Source organism: Coturnix japonica, chromosome 2 (assembly GCF_054131305.1).
Source record: "Coturnix japonica strain WE chromosome 2, WE-NBRP24, whole genome shotgun sequence".
Taxonomy (NCBI): Eukaryota; Metazoa; Chordata; class Aves; order Galliformes; family Phasianidae; genus Coturnix; species Coturnix japonica.
In genome coordinates, this window is record NC_140664.1 from 89,896,666 (window position 1) to 89,914,646 (window position 17,981).

At 54.3% G+C, this 17,981-nt stretch overlaps 2 protein-coding genes across 3 annotated transcripts; both read right to left on the reverse strand.

The window, feature by feature from the left end:
- Positions 1 to 1,606: 1,606 nt before the first annotated feature.
- LOC146762045 (SUN domain-containing protein 3-like) lies at positions 1,607 to 6,270 on the reverse strand. Its single transcript, XM_085538028.1, has 8 exons — positions 5,573 to 6,270; positions 5,359 to 5,419; positions 4,837 to 4,993; positions 4,482 to 4,566; positions 3,891 to 4,003; positions 2,970 to 3,140; positions 2,533 to 2,625; positions 1,607 to 1,832 (listed from the first exon to the last, which is right to left on the reverse strand). The coding sequence occupies exons 2-8, from the start codon at positions 5,367 to 5,369 to the stop codon at positions 1,689 to 1,691; spliced, it is 774 nt and encodes a 257-aa protein (XP_085394154.1). The 5' UTR covers positions 5,370 to 5,419; positions 5,573 to 6,270; the 3' UTR covers positions 1,607 to 1,688.
- Positions 6,271 to 10,054: 3,784 nt separating this feature from the next.
- On the reverse strand, positions 10,055 to 14,696 carry LOC146762046 (SUN domain-containing protein 3-like). Of its 2 annotated transcripts, XM_085538030.1 has the most exons (8): positions 14,021 to 14,696; positions 13,807 to 13,867; positions 13,285 to 13,441; positions 12,930 to 13,014; positions 12,339 to 12,451; positions 11,418 to 11,588; positions 10,981 to 11,073; positions 10,055 to 10,280 (listed from the first exon to the last, which is right to left on the reverse strand). In XM_085538030.1, the coding sequence occupies exons 2-8, from the start codon at positions 13,815 to 13,817 to the stop codon at positions 10,137 to 10,139; spliced, it is 774 nt and encodes a 257-aa protein (XP_085394156.1). In that variant the 5' UTR covers positions 13,818 to 13,867; positions 14,021 to 14,696; the 3' UTR covers positions 10,055 to 10,136. The 2 variants fall into 2 exon arrangements, with proteins under 2 accessions (XP_085394156.1, XP_085394155.1); XM_085538029.1 differs by having other exon boundaries at positions 13,807 to 14,696.
- Positions 14,697 to 17,981: the final 3,285 nt, after the last annotated feature.

A 17,981-nucleotide genomic window follows, 5' to 3' on the forward strand; every position in this document is an offset into this window, starting at 1 on the left:
GGCAGAGTAGAGTGACACAATCACCTCCCTGTGCCTGCTGGCCACCTCTCCTCTGATGGAGCCCCCGATACCATTTGCTTTCCACGCTGCAAGAGCACGCAGCTGGCTCGTATTCAGTTTCTACCAGGATCCCCAGGTCCTTCTCTGCACGGCTACTCTTTCCAAGGGTTGCTCCTTCCAGTCTGCATATATCCCTAGGATTCCACCGGCCCAAGTGCAAAACCTTGCACATGACTGTGCTGAACCTCATTAGATTCACCCGGGCCCACCTTTCAAGTCAGTTGAGGTCCCTCTGAATGGCACCCCTTCCTTCCATTGTTTCAACCACACTGCTCAGCTTAGTGTCCTCAGCAAACTTGCTGAGGATGCACTCAGTTCCATCATAGATGTCATTGATAATGATATTAAAGAGCACCGGCCCCAGGACAGACCACTGGGGGATGCACCTTCTCATAGAATGAAATCGGGTTTGTCAGACAGGATCTACCATTCGTAATCCCATGCTGACTGGGCCTCATCCCCCAGCTTACCGTTAACTGATCTGCGACACCTCCCGAGATCGTCCATTCCATGACCTTCCCTGGTACCAAGGTGAGACCATAGGTCTTGTAGCTACCGGGATCATCTTTTCAGCTCTTTTTAGAGACATGTGTCACGTTTGCCAGTCTCCACTCCACTGGGAGGACATCCCCAGTTAGCCCAGACAGCTGAAGGATGGTGGAGAGCAGCTTGGCAACCACATCCGCCAACTCACTCCCCACTGTAGGGTGCAGTCCATCTGGGCCCATGGACTTCTGAACATCCAGTTTTCAGAACAGGCCCCAAACCATCTCGTTGTGGATTATGCAAGGCCTATTCTGTCTCCCCTCCCTGTCTACCAGGGAAGACCGAAGCAAAGAAGGCATTAAGTTCCTCAACCTTATCCTGATCCTTGTCACCGTGTTGCCCTCAGCATCATCCAATGCGGGATGGAGATTCTCATAGCACTCCTCCTGCCGTTGATGTATTTTTGGAAATATTTACTGTTGTCCTTCCCCTAAGTGGCCAAGTTCAGTTCTAGCTGGGCTTTTGCTTTTCTAATTTTCTCCCTGCACAGCTTCACTATGGACTTGGACTAGTTGTAAGTAGCTTGCCCATTCTTCCAAATACCATAAGCTTTCCTGTTGTCCCGGACTTCCAGTCAAAATTCTCCGTTCAGCCTGACCGGCCTCCTTGCCCGTTGGCGCATCTTCCGTGACTTGGTGACGGTCAGCTCCTGTCCCTCTAAAAAAACTTCCTAGAAGTATTCCCAGCCTTCCTGGGCTCCCATGCCCTCCACAACTGCCTCCCCGGGGACCCTCTCAACCACAATCTGAAGGAGGACAAGCTCTGCCCTCTGGTAGCCCAAGGGGGTACCAGTTCTGCTGACTCCCACCCGTGGTCCAACAAGGATCAAAAAAAACAGCACGTGGGGATCACTCTGCCAACTCCCACCCAGTCGCTTGCTTGCTCTTCCTACCCAGAAGGAGAGCAAGAGAAAAGGGGATGAAAAAGCACGTGGGTCGAGATAAAGACTGGGAGATCTCTTAACAGTTACTCCGACGGACAAAACAGATTCAACATGGGAGATGTTTAATTAATTTATTTTGAGATAGGCCAGATAGATTTCCCCAAGCCAAATAAATTTCCCCAAGCCAAATAAATTTCCCCTAGCTAAGTATTATTCCCCTGGGGTCGTTGTCACGGGCTGGATCGCCGTGGACCTTGAACTGATACAGACAGGTGTACTCCGGGTGGCCCCAGTTGCTCAGCACTTGCAGCCTCATGTAACGGATGGACCTAGATGGCCCGTACTGCAATGAGAAAAAGAAATGAAATGCATTTTCCTCTCTTCTCTTTGATCACTGACAATGCGGGAGCAACATAGTCGCGCAACATCTTACTTCAGGCTGCGCTCCTAGTTCTTTGGCACACTGATGTGCTCCCGTAGCACAATCAAGACATTTCTTGCCCTGCTCCACCTCTTTGGCCACACGAGTTTTAAGGAAAGAAACAGCTACCAAAAGCTGCAGCAAATACCCAGGCAAGTTCTTTGCACGTGCTTTGAGTGTGTGTGCATGCACAAAAAACCGAGGGATGTGACACTCATTAGCTTCTCTAACAAGTCACCCAGGCAGAATGGCCTCCCTTACGCTGCCTGTTACCGGCAACAGCAAGACCCTTGGAAAGCCACACATCCCCAGTGTGAAAGTAGCACACTAACAGTATCGCATACATCGAGAGGTGCCTACTTCTGTGCAATCGCAAGCCACTTGGTCACGGTGGTTTCTGCTGCAAGTGCAGCTGAAGCTTAGCTGTGCTAAAAGCTGTAGTAGCTCGCAAGCTTAAAAACGACACAGAAGCAAAAACAGCACGGCACTCTGGGCATACGCAGGTAGGGAGTGGCAGCAGAAGAAATGCCAGAAGGCCCTCATACACCTCTGGCTTGGAAGCTTCTGCCCAGCCAACCTGGTTCTCCTCTCCCACGCTTCACATCCCTCTTAGACAACGTACCTTCAGTAGGAAGGTCTGACTGGGAGCCTGGCCTGGAACAAAGGTGAACTCTCCCATGAAAATTCCTTCCTTGTCATCTTCTGCCTTCAGGCCCTACAGGAAGACAGGGGTGGAGAAAACAGAACAATGGGATGCGCTGCCGGACAACGATCACAGAGCCCCGCAGGGACTGGAAGCAGAGGTGGTCTGGGACCATCCACTGTGCCGTTTCCCTTTCCCTCCGCCTCTCAAACTACCAACTTGCCCCAGGAGGGGGAAACCTTCTTTGCTGCGCCATGCTGGACAGAAAAGGAACGCTGTGGAAATGGAGCAACTCTGAGGAACTTCTTTCTCCCCCAAGGCAGGGAAGGACTGCATGCCGCAGCGCTCTTGGAGCTGCTACCACCGTCCACCTCAAATGCTAAGCAGAACCCCCACAGCCCAGGGGTATCACTTACATAGACAGCAAAGTCCTTGGGAGCACTGGAGATGCTGTCTGCACGGTACGCCGCTGCTGGAATTCCGTGGATCAAAGTAACTATTGTGGGAAAGGCGGCCCTGGACAACTTGATCACAACGTGCCCTTGGCTTCCTGGGAAGGGCCAGCAGTTTCCTGGATGATTGTCAGGCTAGAAAAAGAAAAAGGAACAGTGTTCACGTGTGAAAGAGAGTCCTGGCTGGAATTCCTGCTCCAGCATCAGAGGCTCTGGAGTTGTATTGGCCCATCAGCTCTGCTCCGAAGCGCATTCGTAAGTGCACGACAGTGAGCTGGGTGCACAACTCGCAGAAGCTCTCAGGCTCCTTCTTTTGCGGAGCCACTTGCCAAAAACAAGGAGGGGCTGCAGTGGTTGAGGGGCACCTGCCAGGACGAAGAAGGGCTGGCCTGCACGAGCCTTTCCTGCAAGGGGAAGCAATCGCTCCCCCGCATCAATTCCCACCTCTTTACACCAGCACCAGCCGGGGCTCCGATTTGTTAGGTAGCTTGGGAGCAGTGATACGATACGCTGGCAAACACAACATGGGGCCCTCCTGCAGCGCACGCCCTCTGTGCCCACCTGGGTCCACTGAGAGCCCCAGCGATCTCGCACCACAAATCTCCCGTGGCACCTTACGGGTTCCCCTTCAATGCCAGCCTGACAGTTCCACAATGGCTGGGAAGACAAGCAAGCCAGCCTGGCAGAAGCTTGCACAAGGAGGACTGGGGGCAGTCTGGCAGAAGAAATTCTTAGCAGGGATACACAAGAGGGGACTAGGGCCTTGCAAGAAGACCATAGGTAAGGCAAGCTGAGACGTGAGGACAAGTGTAAGGACAATCCTCTGCAGGGCTTTTGGTCTCCTCCACCCTGTACCGTTCTTCCCCCGTTTCTCAGTGTTCTTACCTCAAGAATAATCTCAGGGGCCCTCATATAAGGTGTCACCAGCAACGACTGCCAAAAGACTTTCCCACTTCCAGTCCAGGAGGGAGAAGTCTTGGAATGAACGATAGCAGCGCCTGCAAATCAAAACACGGGCCCCATTGTCAAGCAAGGCCAGGAGGAATCAAGGCCTGCTGACCTTGCTTTGCACATAAACAGCTGCACAGAGATGCCGGCCGCCCTTGCACTGTCCTCTTGAAAAAGCTTCTAAGCAGCCATACATCCCCAACAGTGATAGTTCCCTCCTCCTCTCTTGCCATTTCCCTCTGCAGCACAACGCAGGGACTCACTCAACTACCCTAAAGGGCAGCATAAACTGACAGCCAGCTGAGCAATCGCGTGAGAAACAACACCAAGTCGGAGTAGTGCTTTCCAGACGTGCTCCAGCCCACTGAAGACCCTCTCTGAAAGCACACTCTCAGGGCACAAAGCTGCCGTTCACTTTGAGAACCCCCCCTCCCCCTCCGCTGCCCAAATGCCCATCCTGTCAAAGCAGACAAGAAGTGCGTTGGAATCAAATTCTGTGGTCTGGTGGTTTCTAAAGTGTAATGGCACCTGAAGTCTTGCTGGCGTAATTCGGCATCCGGAATGGGCTTTCTTCCAGCTTCTCCAGTACTTGATTGATGATGTCTTGAACAGCCTGGGAAGGAAGACAAAGGAGAGCGCTGGTCAGAAGGATTAAGAAGGGGGAAAAGAGTTGCCTCCCAGGTTCCCTGCAAAGCCAGCCAAAGCAAACTTGGCTGCAAGTTGCCTGGGAACCTCCAGAACTCTACTATGAACATCTGGCACGGGAATGGAGAGAGGCTGCTCACTCCAGTGCTCCGGACACGGATGTGGCAGGAAAGGAAAGGCTTTTTCCTGTCGGGAAGCCCCATGACAGACAGGCAGCACTGGCAGACAGTCCTCTTACCTCGCCGGTGAAGCCTGGGAGCTCAGTTCTCTGGAAGACCTTGTGGAGAGCACGCACAGTAATGTCCCTTGCTCCCCACTGCATGAAATGAAGCTGCCGCTGGATCTTCTTCCGCTCTTCTTCCCGGCTCAGCATTTCCAGATTACCAACCGCCGGCCTGGAGACAGAAGGTAAGGGAGAGAAGTGGACACGGCTCTCCTCTCACAAGCTGTGAGGTGACTGTGAGGCAGCAAACGAGCCTCACTGCGCGTGACAACGGGGTAGCCAAGATTCAGTATAGGCTTGACTACGCTGGTTGGCAAGCTCCACGAGATCCCAACCAAGAAGGTGCTTCCTGGGTAACTCTGGGGGATCGTGGAGCTGTAGCGCTTTGAAGGAAAAGCTGGGAGTGGAGAATGGGAAATGGGAGAAGCACGGGCACTGTGCCATGAAAGTGTGACTCGGGTAAGACGTGGTCACGGACAAGGGGCAGAGCTCCTCTCAAGAACGCTCTAGCCAAAGGGAGACTGTTTTGTTTTTTACCTTGGAGTCATTCCTGCCGCCGTCCTGACCCCTTCAACAGCGTTTCCAACGCAGTAAACGCCTGTCAGGAATTCCACAAAGCTCTCAATACATTGCCGGCACAAAGACTTGGCGTTCTGCCTTGGGCTGCCCACTCCCCTGTCCCTGGGCAGAACAAACCACTGGGGGCTTCCTAAAGAAGCATCCTCTAGTCAAGAGCTCTACAGAGACTCACCGAAGGGCACCACAACCACGGTGAAGAGCACCAGGGAAACTGTTTTCCAAACCAAAGGTTGCCTACAAAGGATGAGAAGGACGGTGATGAACCGCGACGCAGGCAGTATCTGCGCAGCTCTGAAGACAACAACGGAGCAGCAGATTTTTCCTTAAAACTCGTGAAGGAACCATATCCTTACCAGTCCCCACGCTCGCCTTCACCTCGTTGCTCCATTTCAGTGAAGCACAGGATTGCAAAGGAGTGAAAATCGCAGCTCGCTAAGGAGTGAGCCAAACCCTCTCCAACAGCTCGCTAAGGAGTGAGCCAAACCCTCTCCAACAGCTACGCTGTCAGGTCCGAGAGTGGCTAAGGCGTGGGGACAAACTGCCTCTGTGCTGAGGGCCCTTTGTGACTTCACAGTGGTCAGTGATGTCACCACAGAGGAGGCGGCGCCATGTTCTGAGGGACAGCCCAGCCTGACAGGGAACGAACAGATTCTGCACCTCCTGCCTGCAGGGGAAAGATCCTACATGGTCAGAACACCTCCTGCCAGCAGCCTGCTTGGTAGGATCCTGCTGAAGGGGGACAGGCTGGGAGCTACAAGCCGCTTTTTTCGGTTCCTACTTTTGATGCTCTGTACATCAGACGTCTCACTCCAGGTACCCAGACTTTTCCAGTGCTTTCCTGTATCTGTCTTCCTACTGTCAGCCAGCGCTTCAAGCAGACGTGAAGGACTGCAAATGGCAGTTCCTGCAGAAATCACCAACAGGCAGAAACAGCACGCAGTTCTTCCTGCTCGTGGGAATTTCCATGCACTTCAATAAATATATGTTGCTGCCCTCTACAAGATGTCAAGTCGTGCCACTGCAAATTTAAAAGTAGCCCACAGGGGAATAGCACGGGGATCACAGAATCATGGCTTGGGTTGGAAGGGACCTATAGGGTCCTCAGGCTCCAAACCCCCTGCTGCATGCACGGCTACCAACCCCCGTGTCTAACACTAGACCAGGTAGTCCAGGGCCCCATCCAGCCTGGCCTTGATCACCTCCGGGGATGGGGCATCCACAGCATCTCTGGGCAGCCTCCTCCAGCACCTCACCGCTTTCTCTGAAAAGAACTATCCCTCCCTGCTATCCAGCCCAAATCTTCCCTCTCTCTACTTAAAACCATTTTCCCATTACCAGCCTGGACATGTTACCAACTGGACACAGAACCATCTGTCTCCACCCTCTCTCTGTGGCCTTTCAACCGAGGAGATCTTGGCCAACAATTCCTTAAACAGCCTGAAGTTTGCTCTTCCGAACTTCAGGGTCCTGACCTCGCTCTTTGCCAGGCCCACATTCCTCCAGACCACAGACTCAACCAAGGCTTGGTCAACAGCAGTAGCAACAAGATCATCACTTTTCAAGCGCAGCGGCATTTCCAACTCCTCTTTTCCCACACTGCGTGCATTGGTACAAAGGCACTTCAGCTGGGCTTCCTGTCTCACTGCTGTTCTGGAGGATCTAGTATCCCCTACAGCAACAGCATCCCTCAGTCCTTTTCCATCTCTTTGGACTCCACCCTCTTCATCCACCAAGTTGCATATGTACCCTCCAACTACCTGCTCAGCCCCAGAGCAGGTCCCCTTCCCCCTTCACAATTCATTTATCGACGCCAGTTCCTGCACTGGGATCCCTTTACCAACGGAGACAGCTGAGTTTCCAGCTGCAGCCATCATGCCAGGTGCTGAGCAAATTGCCCCAGCGTCTTGCCTCCCTTCTCTGGCACCATCGGACTCAGGCAGGCACTCGCTGCAGCCACACGCTTCGACTGCCCCTTCTTCAGGCAGAGTCTCTGAATCCCCACTCTCCTTCTTTCTTTGTTTCTCCCCGGGCCTTTCTGCCTGCTGGACACCCCGCTGAGGCACGCTGTCCGGCACGCAGCTGACAGGCCCACTAACTAGCGGGCACATTCCAGGCCCCGCGCCAACTGCCGTGCCGTTCCACTTCCCGGCCCGGCCTACTGCCGCCCCGCGCCCCGGACGCTCGCCCTGCTCGCTGCGCTCCGCAGCGGCTGCCCCGTCGGATCGGCGCTGCCAGGCGGAGGACAACGGCTCCCTGACTGGGCGAACCCCTCCAGGCGAGGCGAGGCGAGGCGAGGCGATTCCCTGCTGCGCTGCGGAGCGCGGCTGCTCCGTGCCGAGCGCCTCCCCCAAAAGAAGCGCAGGCTGGGACAGACGGCTCGGAACGGAGCTCGGAACGACCGTCCAGGCCGCAGCCCCGCTAAAGCAGGTTCCCTGTGGTGGGCTGCCCCGGAAATCGTCCGGGCAGAGTTGCGTTAACTGTTGTTCAGGCCTTGAATCCCACAGAAGGGGACTCTGCACCCTCTCCGGGCAGCCCGCTCCACTTCTCTGATACGTTCGCACTCAAGAAACGTTGCCTCCTGTTCGCAGGGCATTTCCAGCGTTCCTGTGCGTGCCCGTTGGCCCTTCATTCTGTTACTGGGCAGCTGCGAAAAGAGCCTGGCCCCAGCCACTCGACTGCTGCCTGTTGGATATTCATGAGCACTGAGGAGATCCCCTCTCAGCCTTCCAGGCCCAACTGGCCCAGCTCTCTCAGCCTTTCCTCAGAAGGGAGATGCCCTTCCACGCCCCTCCTCATCCTTGTGGCCCTCCACTGTGCCCTCTCTGGAAGTTCCCTGCCTTTGTTGAGCCCAGGAGCCCAGAATGGGACACGGTACTCCAGATGCGGCCTCACCAGGGCTAGAGGAGATGAGGAGAGTCACCTCCCTCAAACTGCTGGCCATGCTCTTTTTCATGCAGCCCAGGATGCCACTGGCCTTCTTGTCAGCACGGGCACACTGCTGGCTCATGGCCAACCTGTAACCCACCGGGACCCCAAGGTCCTCTCAAAGGCAGAGTAGAGTGACACAATCACCTCCCTGTGCCTGCTGGCCACCTCTCCTCTGATGGAGCCCCCGATACCATTTGCTTTCCACGCTGCAAGAGCACGCAGCTGGCTCGTATTCAGTTTCTACCAGGATCCCCAGGTCCTTCTCTGCACGGCTACTCTTCCCAAGGGTTGCTCCTTCCAGTCTGCATATATCCCTAGGATTCCACCGGCCCAAGTGCAAAACCTTGCACATGACTGTGCTGAACCTCATTAGATTCACCCGGGCCCACCTTTCAAGTCAGTTGAGGTCCCTCTGAATGGCACCCCTTCCTTCCATTGTTTCAACCACACTGCTCAGCTTAGTGTCCTCAGCAAACTTGCTGAGGATGCACTCAGTTCCATCATAGATGTCATTGATAATGATATTAAAGAGCACCGGCCCCAGGACAGACCACTGGGGGATGCACCTTCTCATAGAATGAAATCGGGTTTGTCAGACAGGATCTACCATTCGTAATCCCATGCTGACTGGGCCTCATCCCCCAGCTTACCGTTAACTGATCTGCGACACCTCCCGAGATCGTCCATTCCATGACCTTCCCTGGTACCAAGGTGAGACCATAGGTCTTGTAGCTACCGGGATCATCTTTTCAGCTCTTTTTAGAGACATGTGTCACGTTTGCCAGTCTCCACTCCACTGGGAGGACATCCCCAGTTAGCCCAGACAGCTGAAGGATGGTGGAGAGCAGCTTGGCAACCACATCCGCCAACTCACTCCCCACTGTAGGGTGCAGTCCATCTGGGCCCATGGACTTCTGAACATCCAGTTTTCAGAACAGGCCCCAAACCATCTCGTTGTGGATTATGCAAGGCCTATTCTGTCTCCCCTCCCTGTCTACCAGGGAAGACCGAAGCAAAGAAGGCATTAAGTTCCTCAACCTTATCCTGATCCTTGTCACCGTGTTGCCCTCAGCATCATCCAATGCGGGATGGAGATTCTCATAGCACTCCTCCTGCCGTTGATGTATTTTTGGAAATATTTACTGTTGTCCTTCCCCTAAGTGGCCAAGTTCAGTTCTAGCTGGGCTTTTGCTTTTCTAATTTTCTCCCTGCACAGCTTCACTGTGGACTTGGACTAGTTGTAAGTAGCTTGCCCATTCTTCCAAATACCATAAGCTTTCCTGTTGTCCCGGACTTCCAGTCAAAATTCTCCGTTCAGCCTGACCGGCCTCCTTGCCCGTTGGCGCATCTTCCGTGACTTGGTGACGGTCAGCTCCTGTCCCTCTAAAAAAACTTCCTAGAAGTATTCCCAGCCTTCCTGGGCTCCCATGCCCTCCACAACTGCCTCCCCGGGGACCCTCTCAACCACAATCTGAAGGAGGACAAGCTCTGCCCTCTGGTAGCCCAAGGGGGTACCAGTTCTGCTGACTCCCACCCGTGGTCCAACAAGGATCAAAAAAAACAGCACGTGGGGATCACTCTGCCAACTCCCACCCAGTCGCTTGCTTGCTCTTCCTACCCAGAAGGAGAGCAAGAGAAAAGGGGATGAAAAAGCACGTGGGTCGAGATAAAGACTGGGAGATCTCTTAACAGTTACTCCGACGGACAAAACAGATTCAACATGGGAGATGTTTAATTAATTTATTTTGAGATAGGCCAGATAGATTTCCCCAAGCCAAATAAATTTCCCCAAGCCAAATAAATTTCCCCTAGCTAAGTATTATTCCCCTGGGGTCGTTGTCACGGGCTGGATCGCCGTGGACCTTGAACTGATACAGACAGGTGTACTCCGGGTGGCCCCAGTTGCTCAGCACTTGCAGCCTCATGTAACGGATGGACCTAGATGGCCCGTACTGCAATGAGAAAAAGAAATGAAATGCATTTTCCTCTCTTCTCTTTGATCACTGACAATGCGGGAGCAACATAGTCGCGCAACATCTTACTTCAGGCTGCGCTCCTAGTTCTTTGGCACACTGATGTGCTCCCGTAGCACAATCAAGACATTTCTTGCCCTGCTCCACCTCTTTGGCCACACGAGTTTTAAGGAAAGAAACAGCTACCAAAAGCTGCAGCAAATACCCAGGCAAGTTCTTTGCACGTGCTTTGAGTGTGTGTGCATGCACAAAAAACCGAGGGATGTGACACTCATTAGCTTCTCTAACAAGTCACCCAGGCAGAATGGCCTCCCTTACGCTGCCTGTTACCGGCAACAGCAAGACCCTTGGAAAGCCACACATCCCCAGTGTGAAAGTAGCACACTAACAGTATCGCATACATCGAGAGGTGCCTACTTCTGTGCAATCGCAAGCCACTTGGTCACGGTGGTTTCTGCTGCAAGTGCAGCTGAAGCTTAGCTGTGCTAAAAGCTGTAGTAGCTCGCAAGCTTAAAAACGACACAGAAGCAAAAACAGCACGGCACTCTGGGCATACGCAGGTAGGGAGTGGCAGCAGAAGAAATGCCAGAAGGCCCTCATACACCTCTGGCTTGGAAGCTTCTGCCCAGCCAACCTGGTTCTCCTCTCCCACGCTTCACATCCCTCTTAGACAACGTACCTTCAGTAGGAAGGTCTGACTGGGAGCCTGGCCTGGAACAAAGGTGAACTCTCCCATGAAAATTCCTTCCTTGTCATCTTCTGCCTTCAGGCCCTACAGGAAGACAGGGGTGGAGAAAACAGAACAATGGGATGCGCTGCCGGACAACGATCACAGAGCCCCGCAGGGACTGGAAGCAGAGGTGGTCTGGGACCATCCACTGTGCCGTTTCCCTTTCCCTCCGCCTCTCAAACTACCAACTTGCCCCAGGAGGGGGAAACCTTCTTTGCTGCGCCATGCTGGACAGAAAAGGAACGCTGTGGAAATGGAGCAACTCTGAGGAACTTCTTTCTCCCCCAAGGCAGGGAAGGACTGCATGCCGCAGCGCTCTTGGAGCTGCTACCACCGTCCACCTCAAATGCTAAGCAGAACCCCCACAGCCCAGGGGTATCACTTACATAGACAGCAAAGTCCTTGGGAGCACTGGAGATGCTGTCTGCACGGTACGCCGCTGCTGGAATTCCGTGGATCAAAGTAACTATTGTGGGAAAGGCGGCCCTGGACAACTTGATCACAACGTGCCCTTGGCTTCCTGGGAAGGGCCAGCAGTTTCCTGGATGATTGTCAGGCTAGAAAAAGAAAAAGGAACAGTGTTCACGTGTGAAAGAGAGTCCTGGCTGGAATTCCTGCTCCAGCATCAGAGGCTCTGGAGTTGTATTGGCCCATCAGCTCTGCTCCGAAGCGCATTCGTAAGTGCACGACAGTGAGCTGGGTGCACAACTCGCAGAAGCTCTCAGGCTCCTTCTTTTGCGGAGCCACTTGCCAAAAACAAGGAGGGGCTGCAGTGGTTGAGGGGCACCTGCCAGGACGAAGAAGGGCTGGCCTGCACGAGCCTTTCCTGCAAGGGGAAGCAATCGCTCCCCCTCATCAATTCCCACCTCTTTACACCAGCACCAGCCGGGGCTCCGATTTGTTAGGTAGCTTGGGAGCAGTGATACGATACGCTGGCAAACACAACATGGGGCCCTCCTGCAGCGCACGCCCTCTGTGCCCACCTGGGTCCACTGAGAGCCCCAGCGATCTCGCACCACAAATCTCCCGTGGCACCTTACGGGTTCCCCTTCAATGCCAGCCTGACAGTTCCACAATGGCTGGGAAGACAAGCAAGCCAGCCTGGCAGAAGCTTGCACAAGGAGGACTGGGGGCAGTCTGGCAGAAGAAATTCTTAGCAGGGATACACAAGAGGGGACTAGGGCCTTGCAAGAAGACCATAGGTAAGGCAAGCTGAGACGTGAGGACAAGTGTAAGGACAATCCTCTGCAGGGCTTTTGGTCTCCTCCACCCTGTACCGTTCTTCCCCCGTTTCTCAGTGTTCTTACCTCAAGAATAATCTCAGGGGCCCTCATATAAGGTGTCACCAGCAACGACTGCCAAAAGACTTTCCCACTTCCAGTCCAGGAGGGAGAAGTCTTGGAATGAACGATAGCAGCGCCTGCAAATCAAAACACGGGCCCCATTGTCAAGCAAGGCCAGGAGGAATCAAGGCCTGCTGACCTTGCTTTGCACATAAACAGCTGCACAGAGATGCCGGCCGCCCTTGCACTGTCCTCTTGAAAAAGCTTCTAAGCAGCCATACATCCCCAACAGTGATAGTTCCCTCCTCCTCTCTTGCCATTTCCCTCTGCAGCACAACGCAGGGACTCACTCAACTACCCTAAAGGGCAGCATAAACTGACAGCCAGCTGAGCAATCGCGTGAGAAACAACACCAAGTCGGAGTAGTGCTTTCCAGACGTGCTCCAGCCCACTGAAGACCCTCTCTGAAAGCACACTCTCAGGGCACAAAGCTGCCGTTCACTTTGAGAACCCCCCCTCCCCCTCCGCTGCCCAAATGCCCATCCTGTCAAAGCAGACAAGAAGTGCGTTGGAATCAAATTCTGTGGTCTGGTGGTTTCTAAAGTGTAATGGCACCTGAAGTCTTGCTGGCGTAATTCGGCATCCGGAATGGGCTTTCTTCCAGCTTCTCCAGTACTTGATTGATGATGTCTTGAACAGCCTGGGAAGGAAGACAAAGGAGAGCGCTGGTCAGAAGGATTAAGAAGGGGGAAAAGAGTTGCCTCCCAGGTTCCCTGCAAAGCCAGCCAAAGCAAACTTGGCTGCAAGTTGCCTGGGAACCTCCAGAACTCTACTATGAACATCTGGCACGGGAATGGAGAGAGGCTGCTCACTCCAGTGCTCCGGACACGGATGTGGCAGGAAAGGAAAGGCTTTTTCCTGTCGGGAAGCCCCATGACAGACAGGCAGCACTGGCAGACAGTCCTCTTACCTCGCCGGTGAAGCCTGGGAGCTCAGTTCTCTGGAAGACCTTGTGGAGAGCACGCACAGTAATGTCCCTTGCTCCCCACTGCATGAAATGAAGCTGCCGCTGGATCTTCTTCCGCTCTTCTTCCCGGCTCAGCATTTCCAGATTACCAACCGCCGGCCTGGAGACAGAAGGTAAGGGAGAGAAGTGGACACGGCTCTCCTCTCACAAGCTGTGAGGTGACTGTGAGGCAGCAAACGAGCCTCACTGCGCGTGACAACGGGGTAGCCAAGATTCAGTATAGGCTTGACTACGCTGGTTGGCAAGCTCCACGAGATCCCAACCAAGAAGGTGCTTCCTGGGTAACTCTGGGGGATCGTGGAGCTGTAGCGCTTTGAAGGAAAAGCTGGGAGTGGAGAATGGGAAATGGGAGAAGCACGGGCACTGTGCCATGAAAGTGTGACTCGGGTAAGACGTGGTCACGGACAAGGGGCAGAGCTCCTCTCAAGAACGCTCTAGCCAAAGGGAGACTGTTTTGTTTTTTACCTTGGAGTCATTCCTGCCGCCGTCCTGACCCCTTCAACAGCGTTTCCAACGCAGTAAACGCCTGTCAGGAATTCCACAAAGCTCTCAATACATTGCCGGCACAAAGACTTGGCGTTCTGCCTTGGGCTGCCCACTCCCCTGTCCCTGGGCAGAACAAACCACTGGGGGCTTCCTAAAGAAGCATCCTCTAGTCAAGAGCTCTACAGAGACTCACCGAAGGGCACCACAACCACGGTGAAGAGCACCAGGGAAACTGTTTTCCAAACCAAAGGTTGCCTACAAAGGATGAGAAGGACGGTGATGAACCGCGACGCAGGCAGTATCTGCGCAGCTCTGAAGACAACAACGGAGCAGCAGATTTTTCCTTAAAACTCGTGAAGGAACCATATCCTTACCAGTCCCCACGCTCGCCTTCACCTCGTTGCTCCATTTCAGTGAAGCACAGGATTGCAAAGGAGTGAAAATCGCAGCTCGCTAAGGAGTGAGCCAAACCCTCTCCAACAGCTCGCTAAGGAGTGAGCCAAACCCTCTCCAACAGCTACGCTGTCAGGTCCGAGAGTGGCTAAGGCGTGGGGACAAACTGCCTCTGTGCTGAGGGCCCTTTGTGACTTCACAGTGGTCAGTGATGTCACCACAGAGGAGGCGGCGCCATGTTCTGAGGGACAGCCCAGCCTGACAGGGAACGAACAGATTCTGCACCTCCTGCCTGCAGGGGAAAGATCCTACATGGTCAGAACACCTCCTGCCAGCAGCCTGCTTGGTAGGATCCTGCTGAAGGGGGACAGGCTGGGAGCTACAAGCCGCTTTTTTCGGTTCCTACTTTTGATGCTCTGTACATCAGACGTCTCACTCCAGGTACCCAGACTTTTCCAGTGCTTTCCTGTATCTGTCTTCCTATTGTCAGCCAGCGCTTCAAGCAGACATGAAGGACTGCAAATGGCAGTTCCTGCAGAAATCACCAACAGGCAGAAACAGCACGCAGTTCTTCCTGCTCGTGGGAATTTCCATGCACTTCAATAAATATATGTTGCTGCCCTCTACAAGATGTCAAGTCGTGCCACTGCAAATTTAAAAGTAGCCCACAGGGGAATAGCACGGGGATCACAGAATCATGGCTTGGGTTGGAAGGGACCTATAGGGTCCTCAGGCTCCAAATCCCCTGCTGCATGCACGGCTACCAACCCCCGTGTCTAACACTAGACCAGGTAGTCCAGGGCCCCATCCAGCCTGGCCTTGATCACCTCCGGGGATGGGGCATCCACAACATCTCTGGGCAGCCTCCTCCAGCACCTCACCGCTTTCTCTGAAAAGAACTATCCCTCCCTGCTATCCAGCCCAAATCTTCCCTCTCTCTACTTAAAACCATTTTCCCATTACCAGCCTGGACATGTTACCAACTGGACACAGAACCATCTGTCTCCACCCTCTCTCTGTGGCCTTTCAACTGAGGAGATCTTGGCCAACAATTCCTTAAACAGCCTGAAGTTTGCTCTTCCGAACTTCAGGGTCCTGACCTCGCTCTTTGCCAGGCCCACATTCCTCCAGACCACAGACTCAACCAAGGCTTGGTCAACAGCAGCAGCAACAAGATCATCACTTTTCAAGCGCAGCGGCATTTCCAACTCCTCTTTTCCCACACTGCGTGCATTGGTACAAAGGCACTTCAGCTGGGCTTCCTGTCTCACTGCTGTTCTGGAGGATCTAGTATCCCCTAGAGCAACAGCATCCCTCAGTCCTTTTCCATCTCTTTGGACTCCACCCTCTTCATCCACCAAGTTGCATATGTACCCTCCAACTACCTGCTCAGCCCCAGAGCAGGTCCCCTTCCCCCTTCACAATTCATTTATCGACGCCAGTTCCTGCACTGGGATCCCTTTACCAACGGAGACAGCTGAGTTTCCAGCTGCAGCCATCATGCCAGGTGCTGAGCAAATTGCCCCAGCGTCTTGCCTCCCTTCTCTGGCACCATCGGACTCAGGCAGGCACTCGCTGCAGCCACACGCTTCGACTGCCCCTTCTTCAGGCAGAGTCTCTGAATCCCCACTCTCCTTCTTTCTTTGTTTCTCCCCGGGCCTTTCTGCCTGCTGGACACCCCGCTGAGGCACGCTGTCCGGCACGCAGCCGACAGGCCCACTAACTAGCGGGCACATTCCAGGCCCCGCGCCAACTGCCGTGCCGTTCCACTTCCCGGCCCGGCCTACTGCCGCCCCGCGCCCCGGACGCTCGCCCTGCTCGCAGCGCCCCGTCGGATCGGCGCTGCCAGGCGGAGGACAACGGCTCCCTGACTGGGCGAACCCCTCCAGGCGAGGCGAGGCGAGGCGAGGCGATTCCCTGCTGCGCTGCGGAGCGCGGCTGCTCCGTGCCGAGCGCCTCCCCCAAAAGAAGCGCAGGCTGGGACAGACGGCTCGGAACGGAGCTCGGAACGACCGTCCAGGCCGCAGCCCCGCTAAAGCAGGTTCCCTGTGGTGGGCTGCCCCGGAAATCGTCCGGGCAGAGTCGCGTTAACTGTTGTTCAGGCCTTGAATCCCACAGAAGGGGACTCTGCACCCTCTCCGGGCAGCCCGCTCCACTTCTCTGATACGTTCGCACTCAAGAAACGTTGCCTCCTGTTCGCAGGGCATTTCCAGCGTTCCTGTGCGTGCCCGTTGGCCCTTCATTCTGTTACTGGGCAGCTGCGAAAAGAGCCTGGCCCCAGCCACTCGACTGCTGCCTGTTGGATATTCATGAGCACTGAGGAGATCCCCTCTCAGCCTTCCAGGCCCAACTGGCCCAGCTCTCTCAGCCTTTCCTCAGAAGGGAGATGCCCTTCCACGCCCCTCCTCATCCTTGTGGCCCTCCACTGTGCCCTCTCTGGAAGTTCCCTGCCTTTGTTGAGCCCAGGAGCCCAGAATGGGACACGGTACTCCAGATGCGGCCTCACCAGGGCTAGAGGAGATGAGGAGAGTCACCTCCCTCAAACTGCTGGCCATGCTCTTTTTCATGCAGCCCAGGATGCCACTGGCCTTCTTGTCAGCACGGGCACACTGCTGGCTCATGGCCAACCTGTAACCCACCGGGACCCCAAGGTCCTCTCAAAGGCAGAGTAGAGTGACACAATCACCTCCCTGTGCCTGCTGGCCACCTCTCCTCTGATGGAGCCCCCGATACCATTTGCTTTCCACGCTGCAAGAGCACGCAGCTGGCTCGTATTCAGTTTCTACCAGGATCCCCAGGTCCTTCTCTGCACGGCTACTCTTCCCAAGGGTTGCTCCTTCCAGTCTGCATATATCCCTAGGATTCCACCGGCCCAAGTGCAAAACCTTGCACATGACTGTGCTGAACCTCATTAGATTCACCCGGGCCCACCTTTCAAGTCAGTTGAGGTCCCTCTGAATGGCACCCCTTCCTTCCATTGTTTCAACCACACTGCTCAGCTTAGTGTCCTCAGCAAACTTGCTGAGGATGCACTCAGTTCCATCATAGATGTCATTGATAATGATATTAAAGAGCACCGGCCCCAGGACAGACCACTGGGGGATGCACCTTCTCATAGAATGAAATCGGGTTTGTCAGACAGGATCTACCATTCGTAATCCCATGCTGACTGGGCCTCATCCCCCAGCTTACCGTTAACTGATCTGCGACACCTCCCGAGATCGTCCATTCCATGACCTTCCCTGGTACCAAGGTGAGACCATAGGTCTTGTAGCTACCGGGATCATCTTTTCAGCTCTTTTTAGAGACATGTGTCACGTTTGCCAGTCTCCACTCCACTGGGAGGACATCCCCAGTTAGCCCAGACAGCTGAAGGATGGTGGAGAGCAGCTTGGCAACCACATCCGCCAACTCACTCCCCACTGTAGGGTGCAGTCCATCTGGGCCCATGGACTTCTGAACATCCAGTTTTCAGAACAGGCCCCAAACCATCTCGTTGTGGATTATGCAAGGCCTATTCTGTCTCCCCTCCCTGTCTACCAGGGAAGACCGAAGCAAAGAAGGCATTAAGTTCCTCAACCTTATCCTGATCCTTGTCACCGTGTTGCCCTCAGCATCATCCAATGCGGGATGGAGATTCTCATAGCACTCCTCCTGCCGTTGATGTATTTTTGGAAATATTTACTGTTGTCCTTCCCCTAAGTGGCCAAGTTCAGTTCTAGCTGGGCTTTTGCTTTTCTAATTTTCTCCCTGCACAGCTT

What these genes read in the sequence shown, in the direction of transcription:
- LOC146762045 (XM_085538028.1), bottom strand. An exon ending in TCCCAGGCTTCACCGGCGAG is followed by an intron (nt 4,567 to 4,836) that starts GTAAGAGGACTG and finishes CTTCCTTCCCAG; the next exon opens with GCTGTTCAAGACATCATCAA. An exon ending in CCAAGGACTTTGCTGTCTAT is followed by an intron (nt 2,626 to 2,969) that starts GTAAGTGATACC and finishes GTCTTCCTGTAG; the next exon opens with GGCCTGAAGGCAGAAGATGA.
- LOC146762046 (XM_085538030.1), bottom strand. An exon ending in TCCCAGGCTTCACCGGCGAG is followed by an intron (nt 13,015 to 13,284) that starts GTAAGAGGACTG and finishes CTTCCTTCCCAG; the next exon opens with GCTGTTCAAGACATCATCAA. An exon ending in TTACGCCAGCAAGACTTCAG is followed by an intron (nt 12,452 to 12,929) that starts GTGCCATTACAC and finishes TTTGATTTGCAG; the next exon opens with GCGCTGCTATCGTTCATTCC.